Source organism: Dendrobates tinctorius, unplaced genomic scaffold (assembly GCF_039654945.1).
Source record: "Dendrobates tinctorius isolate UK_male_01 unplaced genomic scaffold, ASM3965494v1 ptg000073l, whole genome shotgun sequence".
NCBI classification, from domain to species: Eukaryota; Metazoa; Chordata; class Amphibia; order Anura; family Dendrobatidae; genus Dendrobates; species Dendrobates tinctorius.
This window is the reverse complement of record NW_027361741.1, coordinates 35,460,625-35,473,746: the sequence shown is the minus strand read 5'-3', so window position 1 is coordinate 35,473,746 and position 13,122 is coordinate 35,460,625. Positions and strand designations below refer to the sequence as shown.

Here is a 13,122-nt window from a genome sequence, read left to right as displayed (position 1 = left end):
ATCATTCATATTCTCTGAAGAAAGGCCAAGAAAGTAAAAATTCTGCTGGGATATGTAAGCTTTTAAGAACAACTGAATACTGTAGGGCACATCATACTGCGGGGCACCATATGAGTCCATTATACAGGGTGGGCCATTTATATGAATACACCTAAATAAAATGGGAATGGTTGGTGACCCAGATAGGCTCGCTGAATTTGCAGAATGGGCAAAACAAAAATTAGAACAGAACCCTCAGTTTAACATTATGTTCAGTGATGAGGCAGACTTTATTGGGTGGGCCAATTATATGGATACACCTAAATAAAATGGGTATGATGACAGTTTTCTTGCGTAGGGTGTCTTGCATTGAAATCTGCTGCAATGACCAGGGTACTGCGTTCACCATACATCAACACAATTTCTATCCGCTCCTCACGTGTTAACCTCTGCGACATGTCAATGGCTGTAAACAAAGAGAAACTTGTAAATAACTCATGAAAGAATAAAGTTACGTTAAAGCCAAGCACACCATTGTTTTTCTTGTGAAATTCTCAATAAGTTTGATGTGTCACAAGACCCTCTTCCCATTGAAAAAAATAAAGTTGGATCCAAAATGGCTGACTTCAAAATGGCCGCCACTGTCACCACCCATCTTGAAATGTTTTCCCCCTCCCATATACTAATGTGCCACAAACAGGAAGTTGATATCACCAACCATTCCCCTTTTATTTAGGTGTATCCATATAATTGGCCCACCCTGTACTATGGGGCGCATTATAATGTGGGGCACTACATGGGGCTATTATACTGTAGGCTACTATATGGGGCCATTATACTGTGCTGCAGAATATGGTCCATTATACTATGGAGTACTATATGTGGCCTTTATTATGTGAAGCAGTATGTTGGGCACTTTATAATATGGTGCACTGTATAGGGTCATCATATTCTAGTGCACTGTATGGGGCCATCATATTGTAGTGCACTGTATGGGGCCATTATATTGTGGGACACATTATACTGTGGGGCACTATATGGGGCCATTATACCGTGGGGCACTATATGGGACTATTATACTGTGGGGTACTATATCGGTCCACTATACAGACTGTAGCGTGACTAGACGACTCTGATGAGCGGTGTGGTTACTGGCGTCACCGCTCATCACAGCCGCCATGTCTCGTGGATTGCAGTGGGACCCGGATTGGCTACTGCTACAAGCGATGGAGCTTAGTTCTCTGAATGAGGCTCTGTAGCCTTTGGACGTTGGATTCGGGGAACGTTGTGGGAACGCCGTGGACTACCTCTGACCTGCATACTATATGAGGGGGGCTACATTATGCAATATGAGGGTGCCACATATTATTCTATGGGGGGCTGCATTGTACCTTATGAGGGGTTGCATTATATTTTGTAGGGTACTGTGTTATACCCTATGAGGGGGGGCTGCATTATTTTCTATAAGGGGGGCTACCCCAACCCCTGCTACATAATAAAGACGTGTACTACCATATATTATACCCTGATATTAGCGCGTTTTACCACACAATTGGTGGTCTTGTATTTATTTCTATGTAGTTACATAGTGGGCCCCAATAATGATTTTCTCTGGTGGGCCCAAGGTATTCCAGTCCAACGCTGAACAGTGTAATGTGTGACCCTGCTTTGTTCACTTTAGGAGCAGTGGTGTAATATGTGACTCTGCTCTGTCCACTTCTATGGGAGCAGTGGTGTAATGTGTGACCCTGCTTCCTCTACTTTTACGGGAGTAATAATACAGTGGACAAAGCAGGGTCACACATTTTTAGTGAAGCAACAGTGTAATGTGTGACCCTGCTTTGTCCACTTCTATGGGAACAGTGGTGTAATGTGTGACGTCGCTCTGTCCACTTCTATGGGAACAGTGGTGTAATGTGCTTTGCCGCTCTGTATACTTCTGTGGGAACAGTGGTGATATGTATGACCCTGCTTCCTCTACTTTTACGGGAGTAATAATACAGTGGACAGAGCAGGGTCACACATTTTTAGTGAAGCAACAGTGTAATGTGTGACCCTGCTCTGTTCACTTCTATGGGAACAGTGGTGTAATGTGTGACGTCGCTCTGTCCACTTCTATGGGAACAGTGGTGTAATGTATTACGCCGCTCTGTATACTTCTGTGGGAACAGTGGTGATATGTATGACCCTGCTTCCTCTACTTTTATGGGAGTAATAATATAGTGTATAGAGCGGGCTCACGCATTACACCACTGATCCTATAGAAGTGGTTGACGCGGGTCACCCATTACATACAACCCCTGGCAAAAATAATGGAATCACCAGCCTTGGTGGATGTTCATTCAGTTGTTTAATTTTGTAGAAAAAAAGCAGATCACAGACATGGCACAAAACTAAAGTCAATTCAAATGGCAACTTCAAATGGCTTTAGGAAACACTAAAAGAAATCAAGAAGCTGATGATAGGCTACTGACACGAGCCTTCCGCCAATTTAATTGTGGCTCTAGAATTAGAGTTTTTAAGCTACAGCAAACCAAATCTTTGGGTGGACTTAATCTCCCAAATTTACGCCTCTACAGTATAGCGGCTGCTTTTCGCCATTCCATTGATTGGATATACGCCTTAAATCGCTTCACTAATACCCCAATAGATGAGGCCATGTGTAGACCCTTCAGCCTCCCAGCATTGCTTCACCTACGAAATGCTGAAATTCCAGTGGAGGTTAGAGATAATCCTCTATTATGGTCTGTAATCTTATGATGGCGTCAAGCTAGACGAGTTAGGCCTCTTTCACACTTCAGTTATTTGCCATCAGTCAAAATCCGCCAAAATTTGAAAATGGCGGATCCGCTTTTTCTTGTTGCAGATCCGCCATTTCCCCCATTGGGATACATTAGTGGCGGATTTTGACGGATGGTCGTCCGTTGCGTCCAGTATTCGGCGGATCCGCAAAATTCCTTGCGGATTCTGTCTGAGGGGGACGGAGCTTGCAACGTTTTTTTTCACCGTCAAAATGGCGGGTGTCGGCGGATCCGCCATGCGGTAGAATGGATGCCTATGGGCGGCGGATCCGCCAGGACCCGCGATTTTGCAGAATCCGCCGGCAGGATCCGCAAAATCGCACTGCGCATGCCCAGAAAAAAAGATACTTTTCCAGACAGTCCCAAAACTACATAAGGTGGGCTAATTGGGCCCAGACATGCAGTAGCAGTCAGCCAGCAAGCCAGCCAGGAACCAAGCCACCAAGAAGCCTGCCAGACAGCCACAAAGCCTGCCAGACAGCCACAAAGCCTGCCAGACAGCCACAAAGCCTGCCAGACAGCCACCACGCTGCCACAAGCTATCAAGCCTGCCAGACACCCACCAAGCTGCCACACATCAGCTATCAAGAGGCCTGCCAGTACCAGCTCGCCTACAAGTGTGAGTATACCTATTTATGACATTTCTGTGTGTTTGTGTGTGTGGCCTGCTAGTGTGTAGCGTGTGTGTGTGTGTGTGTGTGTGTGTGTGTGTGTGTGTGTGTGTGTGTGTGTGTGTGTGTGTGTGTGTGTGGGTCTGCGAGTGTTGCATGTCTGTGTGTATATTTTTTTTTTTCATACTTTTTTTTTCTGTTGCTTGTGTACTGCATTTTATTTTCATACAACTGTAATATTGTATTTTTTATGTTGTGATTGCTTTGATTGTGTGGTGTATGGTATGTGGTGCAATTGGGCCCAGACAATCCGGCACCAGCAACACTGAAGACACCAAGCAAGACATCCGACTGCAACCTGACTGATAGAAGATTGAACTAGAGATATAAAACCTGTCTGCCCAGCTGCAAGTCTACCACCTGCAAGACCCCTGGAGCGTGTGTGCGTGCGTGATGCATTTTTTTTTTCCATCCTTTTTTTTTTTTCTGTTGCATGTGTACTGCATTTTATTTTCATACAACTGTAATATTGTATTTCTTATGCTGTGATTGTGTGGTGTAAGGCCGGTTTCACATTTGCACTTTATAGCGCAGCGATGACCTGCACACGGCCGCCGCTAATTCCCGCCCCATCCGGTCATCGCCGCCTACTAGCGCACATGAACACTTGCGATCTGTGCACCCTATCTTTAGCATAGGGTGCGCAGTTCGTGCGCTGGCAGGGTTTTACCGTGTGCTGCGCACTTTTTAAGGTGTGCCCTTGTGCGCCAAACGCAGCATGTTGCATTTTGGCGCGCATGGCACACCTTGAAAAGTGCACAGCACACGGTAAAATCCTGCCAGCGCACGATCTGCGCACCCCATACTAAAGATAGGGTGCGCAGATCGCAAGGGTCCATGTGCGCTAGTAGGCAGTGATGACCGGATGGGGCGGTGATTAGCGGCGGCTGTGTGCAGGTCATCGCTGCGCTATAAAGTGCAAATGTGAAACCGGCCTAACTGATTTTGTATGTGGTGTAATTGGGCCCAGACATCTGGCAACAGCCACACTGAAGACACCGAGCCAGACATCAAACAACAGCCTGTCTGCTCAGCTGCAAATCTTCCACCTGCAAGACCCCTGGAGTGTGTGTGTGTGTGGCCTGGCTGTTGTGTGTTTGTGTGGGTTTTTTTTTTTTTAAATATTTTAATTGTTTTTCTTTTGCATGTTTATTGGATTTTATTTTCATATTTGCAATTGTGGTATGATTAATGTATCTGTTGTAAATCTGTGTTTTTTTATTTGTCATTTATTGTGGTATTTAAAATAAAGAGCAGAGTAGCTCCTATTTGTTGGAAAAAAAAAAATAAACAAACTGTTTTGAAAAAATCTCCTTAGTATCATTTAAAAAAAAAGGTAAAATTAAGTTACCATAAAAGGTACATTAAATTTTTTGGTATACAAGTGTGGTTAAAAGTGAGAGATTGCAACATACCATGAAAAAAATCTGGGTATACACAGCAATTACACACCTTAAATCACAGGTTAAACTCTCGGTGAGAGTTTTTCAGGGAATTCAAAAACATGCAAACACAGTGTGGGTATACACAGAAATTAAACACCTTCAATCACTGGTTACACTCTCGGTGAGACCTTCAATCACTGTGGTTACACTCTCGGTGAGAGTTTTTGAGGGAATGCAAACACTGGTATACACAGCAATTACACACCTTCAATCACTGGTTACACTTTTTCAGGGAATTCAAACACATGCAAAGAGAAAGTGTGGGTTTACACAAAATATTACACACCTTCAATCACTGTGGTTACACTCGGTGAGAGATAAGGGAATTTAAACATGCAAACACTTAAAACTGCATATACTTAGTTTCAGGGAATTACACAAATTATATACAAATGAAGAATTTTTTTTTTTTTTTTAACTTTCATATCATTTTCTTTATACTTGCAGATAACTTCATGAAGCGCCACCAAAAAGGCAAGCAGCAGACACGGCCAGCCAGGCCGCAGCAGGGTTGGTGAACGAGACCGCAGCAGAGACGAACGGCGAGAACGCAGCAGAGATGACCGGTCAGGCCGCAGCAGAGACGGTCAGCCTGACCGCAGCAGAGACGGCCAGCCAGGCCGCAACAGAGTACAGGCAACCATTTGTTTCCCTGTAAGTATAAAGGCCTGAAACCTTATTATGATCCTTTGTATAGTAGCTTAACAATTGTCTTTATACTTGCAGATTACTTCAGCAAGCACCACCAGCCAGACTGCAGCAGAGATGGCCAGCCAGGCCGCAGCAGAGACGGTCAGCCAGGCCACAGCAGAGACGGCCAGCCAGGCCGCAGCAGAGGACAGGCAAACATTAGTTTCACTGTAAGTATAAAGGCCTGAAAGCTTATTATGATCCTTTTTATAGTAGCTTAACAAGTGTCTTTATACTTGCAGATCACTTCAGGAAGCAACGCAGCTGCCCCAAACCGTAATGTCTTCTCCTGAAAGCTCCCCCTCACATCATCAGCGAGCTGAGGTAAAAAAAATGTTTTATTTTTTTTTATTTAAACTTATTTAGTTTTTTTTTGGGTTAAAAACACTATCCATGTATTATGTTTTGACAGGAAGCTGATTCAGAGGAGCTTCCGGGAGGAGACATGCAGGGTGGAGAGACACAAGGAGGGGGTGCGCAGAGTGTAAGTTTAGCACATACACACATACATAATGCTACACCCAACACAAACATTCATTACAATGCACACACAATAACTACGCATCCATCCAAACAAAATTTTTTTTTTTTTTCCCACAGTCTTCAGAATCCGGTGCCCGCACTAGAGTGACTCCCAGGACATCCCAGGGTCGTCAAGGTGATGCATCTGGTGGTCGGCAAACAGTAAGTAACCCTATTTGGATAATTGTTTAAATGAACATCATGTGTTTGAATAGAATGTAATTTTTTTTTTTTTGTTTTGTTTTTTATCTTCACAGGTTTCACAGCGTGCTCCCCGGAGACATCTGGAGGAGGGTGTTATAATTGATACAGATGAACTCATCCGTGAGGTGGAAAACCGGGAGCCGCTGTGGAACATGGCAAACCGTTTACACGCCGACCAACCAACCACCCGACGGCTCTGGGATGAGGTCTGTTCTTCAGTTATTGAGAACTGGGAGGAACTCAATGCGAAGGCCAGGGATTTTGTGCGCAAGTATTACAACTTCAGTAACTTATATTCCAGCATGTGAAGTGTTGAATACTAAACCCCTTTTTTTTTTGCTTCACAGGTGACAGGGTTATCACACGGTGGCGGTCGCTCCGGGATCGCTTCAAGAGGGACTACAACAAGGAGATGCAGACCCCGAGTGGATCGGGAGGACGCCGGGGACCCCAGTACAAGAACTACAGAGCCCTGGCGTTCCTGCGATCAACAATAGTGTGCAGAAGGTAAATATTCCCCAAACCATTTCTGTAGTAGAAATGTTTAACCAAATTTTTTTTCAGCAGACTTAAATTAAATATCAATATTTTTAATATACATTTTTTCTCCTTTTTTTTTAGCACCATCTGCAGCCCTCGGGAGTCTTCATCAGAGTTGCGTCCCTCTGGAGTGATCCCTAGTGAGACCGCCCCCGGTGACCACATCGAGGTATCCGACCCTCTGTACCTACTCTCTTGTCTCATCCCTCTATCCCCTCCACCAGCACTGGAGCAGCAGGGCCGACTTCATCACATGAAGCTGCTGGTGACGACTTGTTCCCTGTTCCCCACCCCTCAGACACTGCCGCAACATCTCGACCAACTTTTGGTTCTGGCCGGCAGCATCTGAGGAGTCAGGAAAGGATGACCTTGTCTGACTGAGTCTAAACTCATCTGTCCAGCATGGTTTCCACACTTATGGAGAACGGTTATCTTCTGGGTTGACCATGATCAAAGTATCATGGAACTCAGAAGATACATGGAACAGATGAATTTAGAATCAAACCAGACACTGAGACATACCTTTTTTCAATCTGTTGTCCGGCAAATGGAAGGTTTAAGTACTCACCAGCAGATGCGTGTGATGCAAGCCTGTCAGAATGCTCTAGTGGAAGTACTTGCTGAAGCATCCCGTCCTTCCACAGTCCATCCTTCCACAGTCCATCCATCATACAGCCGTCCCTCCTCCTACCACTCCCTCTCCTTTCTCTAGTTCCCCATTCCATTCTTCCCAGTACCTTCCTTCTCCATTGCATTATACCCCAATGCCCTCACCATACCCACCCCCACATACACCTTCAATGTACCCACAAACCTCGTCTGTCCATCCACTCCCATCCCAACCACATGTGTTAAACCCCCCTTCCACTTCTGGTCCTCACCAACTCCCTCCCCAGTCCTCTACCCCCCCCCTCGATGTGGTCAACCCTGTTAACCCCTCCAATACTATCTCCACCCAACATTATCACACTTTATAATGTTTTTTCTGTTTTCCAAAAAAAGGTAATACATACAAAAAAAAAAAAAAAAAAAAAATTATAAAAAAGGTAATATATACCCAAAAAAAAAAAAAATTACAAAAAAGGTTTAAGATACGGAAAAAAATAATAAAAAAAAAAATAAAAAAATCACCAAAAATTAAAAAAAAAAATAAATACAGTTATTACAAATTCAGAAATAAACTTTTTTATTTCAAAAAACTTTATTATGTTGTTTCTTTTTTGTTTCTTTCTTTGGAAATATTCAAAGTACACCAGTGGTGTAAAAGGTAAACACAACACTTGGTAACACAACACTGGGTAACACAACACTGGGTAATATTTCACAGTACACCGGTGGTGTACAAGGTACAAAAAACCAACACTTGGTAACACAACACTGGGTAATATTTCACAGTACACCAGTGGTGTACAAGGTACAAAAAAACCAACACTTGGTAACACAACACTGGGTAATATTTCACAGTACACCGGTGGTGTACAAGGTACAAAAAACCCAACAATTGGTAGCACAACATTTGGTACCAAACACTTGTTAACATTTCAAAGTGTAAAACGCTTGGTACACAACACTAGGTAAAATTGTAAAATTTAACGCTTGGTGCCCAACACTTGGTAACATTTGTAAGTGTAAAACAACGCTTGGTACACAACACTTGGTAAAACTTTACGCTTGGTACCCAACAATTGGTAACACTGCAAAGTGTAAAACTTAAAAAAAAAAAAAAAAAAAAAAAAATGGTACTCACAGTTGGTATGAAGAAAATGATATCATGTCATCTTGCCAGTCCACTTGTCCCTCTGGTGTCACAAAGGTGTCCCTCATTCTTGCCACTGAGCCAGTACTCCGAAAAGTTTGCTGCTCATAATCCCACAAGGTGGTTTCAGACAGATTTTCATCGATGGAAACGGGTTCCTTTGAAAGGACAAAATTGTGCAGGATTACACAGGCCTTCACCACCTCATCCACAGTCTCTGTTTTCATTTTCATGGCCGTTAACAGGACTCTCCGTTTGGCAGTTAAAATTCCAAACACGCACTCCACCACTCTGCGTGCTCTGGTTAACCGATAGTTATAGATTCTTTTCCGGTGTGTTAATCCACGACTACCATATGGTTTGAGTAGGTGTTTAGAAAGCTGAAAAGCATCGTCGCTAACGCACACAAAAGGCATTGGTGGGCCTGTTGTTCCAGGGAGTGGTCTTGGAGGTGGGAAGTCAAAATTGTCTCCATACAAGCGACGGCCCATGGTAGACATCTTGAATACCTGAGAGTCATTAGAACGACCGTATGCACCAATGTCCACGGCAATGAATTTGCAGTTTGCATCCGAAATGGCCATAAGCACAATAGAAAAGTATTTCTTATAGTTGTAAAACTGTGAACCAGATCCCATGGGTTTCACAATCCTGATATGCTTTCCATCCACGGCACCGATGCAGTTTGGAAACTGGCAGATTTCTTGAAACTTGTCGGCAGTCTCCAGCCACCTCTCCTGTGTTGGCTCTGGGATGTATTCCTCCTGTAGAGAATCCCACAATGCCCGGCAGGTCTGTTGTACAATTCCAGCAATAGTTTAAATCTCAATCCGGAACTGGAAATGGAGGGAAGTGAAGGATTCTCCAGTTGCCAGGAATCTGTTAAAAAAAGGGAAAAAAAAGTAAAAATTAATATAAACTACAAGCCATAACATAACAATAAAAGCCTGCAGAATCTGAAACGTTTTAAAAGGTAGATAACTTACTGAAGGGTCACCATCAAACGCTCCGCCGATGATATAGAAAACCGCATTTGTGTGTCCCTTCTCAGGATTTGTTCTCCAACACGATCCACCAATATCTCAAAGAATTCCAGCCTCATGCGCACGTAGTTGAAGAACTTGTCCGGATTATCCCTCAATTCCAGGTACAGTGTGGAAAAAACGCCACGGGTGAACCTCTGCGCATTAATGGGATGAATCCACTGGCGCCGTCTCCTCATACGCAGGATTCGCAATCTTCCTTTCTCCCTCTCGAGAGCAATAATTGCCAACCGATTCAAGTGAAGATCCAATTCCACACAGAAGCTGTCAATACTCGCAATAACTCCTTCCAGACTCGCACCAACTCCTTCCATCGCTGCCACTAGCTCTAAAACCTTTCAAAGAAATTGTATCACAACACCCTAGATATATTTCTCCCTAGTTTCCAGTATCCAATCACATTTGGGAGCATTCTCCAAGAGCGAGTCATATTTGGGAGCATCCCATTTTGGAGGTGTGGAAAAACGGATCCTCAAGAAAACGGATCCAACGGATGTGGAAAACGGATGCCAACGGATGGTACTGATCCATTTTGTTGAGGATCCGCACTTAAATCGGTATGGCGGATCCTTTAGAAAACGGATCCGTTCCATCAGCTGGCATCCGTTTTTATACATTTTTAGCGGATCCGCCATTTTCAAATTTTGGCGGATTTTGACTGATGGCAAAAAACTGAAGTGTGAAAGAGGCCTTAGAGGACATGGTTTTCAAATACCCAATCCTTACAGAAGACAATTTTACTATCTCTCAAATTAGACATTACGTAAGCTCAATATTGTGAGACATGCCAGATAATGCTAGAACACACCCTCTAAATTTAATATCCATTAAGGCCCAAATGGGAACTTATTCCCCTGAGGAAGGTGCCAGGAAGGGCGCCGAAACGCGTAGGAGGAAATAAAGGAGTACACTGCTACAACATCTTGTATCCCAGGTGATTTGTGAATCTCGGCAGCGCGGACTGAGGAAGGTGCCAGGAAGGGCGCCGAAACGCGTAGGAGGAAATAAAGGAGTACACTGCTACAACATCTTGTATCCCAGGTGATTTGTGAATCTCTGCAGCGCGGACTGCAACACACCCTGCTTCCCACAACTTTCTGAAGGTTTTTCCACGTGCGAGTAGTTGGTGGAGGTCCTGCAGCAGCTGATTCTGTGATATGCTCTCAAGCCAGTTGTGGGTTACACAACTGGAATAGGTGAGTGGAACTGTATTATACCGCTCATACTTCAAGGTGTCACTAGTGATAGGGCACTATTGCGCCTCTTGTTCCCCCCACCATTTTTTGTATTGATACAGTTACATAACCATGTCTCTTATGATATTTCATAGAGGATACATCTCCCCGGAGGTCAAGTCTAAAATGTCCCCCTCAGGGGACTATCCCTGCCCTAAATGCTTACACTCTCCAGCTGATATTTTCCATTGCCTTTGGGACTGCCCAAAAATAAGGGAGGTGTGGGATACACTTCTGCAACATCTCATCAACACTTTTGGCATATCTATCTCTCTCTCTCCCCGGAGTGGGCCATATTTAATATTCTCGCACAGGACCAGTTGGTGAGCCTTTCTGTCCAGCAGCGCCACATCTTGTTCATATGGGCGGCAGCCACACATAAAAGCATTCTCCATTTGTGGGCACAGGATGTAACTCCTTCTTTAACCCCTTCACTACCGAGGGTGGCTTGCACGTTAACTCCCGGGCCAATTTTTACAATTCTGACCACTGTCCCTTTATGAGGTAATAACTCTGAAACGCTTCCATGGATCCCGGTGATTCTGACATTGTTTTCTTGTGGCATATTGTACTTCATGTTAGTGATAAAATTTCATTCAAATAACTTGTGTTTATTTGTGGAAAAAAAAACGGAAATTTGGTGAAAATTTTTAAAATTTCGCAATTTTCCAACTTTGAATTTTTATGCTCTTAAATCACAGAGATACGGCACACAAAAAACTTAATAAGTAACATTTCCCACATGTTTACTTTACATCAGCACAATTTTGGAACCAAAATTTTTTTTTGTTAGGAAGTTATAAGGGTTAAAAGTTGACCAGCGATTTCTCATTTTTGCAACACCATTTTATTTTTACGGACCACATCACATTTGAAGCTACTTTGAGGGGTCTATATGATAGAAAATACCCAAAAGTGACACCATTCTAAAAACTGCACCCCTTAAGGTGCTCAAAACCACATTCAAGAAGTTTATTAACTCTTCAGGTGCGTCACAGGAATTTTTTTGAATATTTAAAAAAAAATGAACATTTAATTTTTTTTCACAAAAAAATACTTCAGGTTCAATTTTTTTTATTTTACCAAGGGTAACAGGAGAAATTGGACTGGAAAAGTTATTGTGCAGTTTGTCCTGAGTACGCTGTTACCTGATATGTGGGGGGGAACCACTGTTTCGGCGCATGGCAGAGCTCAGAAGGGAAGGAGCGCCGTTTGACTTTTTCAATGCAAAATTGGCTGGAATTCAGATCGAACGCCATGTCACGTTTGGAGAGCCCCTAATGTACCTAAACAGTGGAAATCCCCCACAAGTGACCCCATTTTGGAAACTAGACCCCCCAATGAACTTATCTAGATGTGTGGTGAGAACTTTGAACCCACAAGAGCTTCACAGAAGTTTATAACGTACAGTGGTACAATTAAAAAATCATTTTTTTCCACAAAAATGATCTTTACACCCCCAATTTTTATTTTCCCAAGGGTAACAGGACCCTAAAAGTTATTGTACAATTTGTCCTGAGTACGCTGATACCCCATATGTGGGTGTAAATGACTATTTGGGCGCATGGCAGAGCTCAGAAGGGAAGCAGCGCCATTTGACTTTTTTGGCTGGAATTGAGATCGGACACCATGTCGCGATTGGAAAACCCCTTATGTACCAAAACAGTGGAAACCCCCCCACAAGTGACACCATTTTGTAAACTAGACCCCCCAAGGAACTTATCTAGATGTGTGGTGAGCACTTTGAACCCCCCAGTGCTTCACAGAAGTTTATTACGCCCGGGCGTGAAAATAAAAAAAAAAATCGTATTTTTTCCACAAATATGATCTTTTAGTCACCAATTTTTTTATTTTCTCAAGGGTACCAGGAGAAATTGGACCCCAAAAGTTGTTGTCCAATTTGTTCCGAGTACGCTGATACCCCATATGTGGGAGAAAACTACTGTATGGGCACATGTCAGGGCTCGGAAGGGAAGTAGTGACGTTTTGGAATGCAGACTTTGAAGGAATGGTCTGCGGGTGTCATGTTGCTTTTGGAGAGCCCATGATGTACCTAAACAGTGGAAACTCCCCACAAGTGACCCCATTTTGGAAACTAGACCCCCCCAAGGAACTTATCTAGATGTGTGGTGAGCACTTTGAACCCCCCAGTGCTTCACAGAAGTTTATAACGACCGGGTGTGAAAAAAAAAATTGTATTTTTTTCAACAAACATGATCTTTTAGTCCCCATTTTT

General features: G+C 43.4%; 1 protein-coding gene across 2 annotated transcripts in view; it reads right to left on the bottom strand.

The window, feature by feature from the left end:
• Window positions 1-238: 238 nt before the first annotated feature.
• Window positions 239-13,122, bottom strand: part of RNF10 (ring finger protein 10) — a 78,416-nt gene continuing 65,532 nt past the window's right edge. For both annotated transcript variants that reach the window (XM_073582752.1, XM_073582756.1), the window contains one exon: window positions 239-445. In XM_073582752.1, the coding sequence (XP_073438853.1) occupies window positions 300-445 (146 nt within the window). In that variant the 3' untranslated portion in view covers window positions 239-299. The remainder of the gene's footprint in view (window positions 446-13,122) is intronic.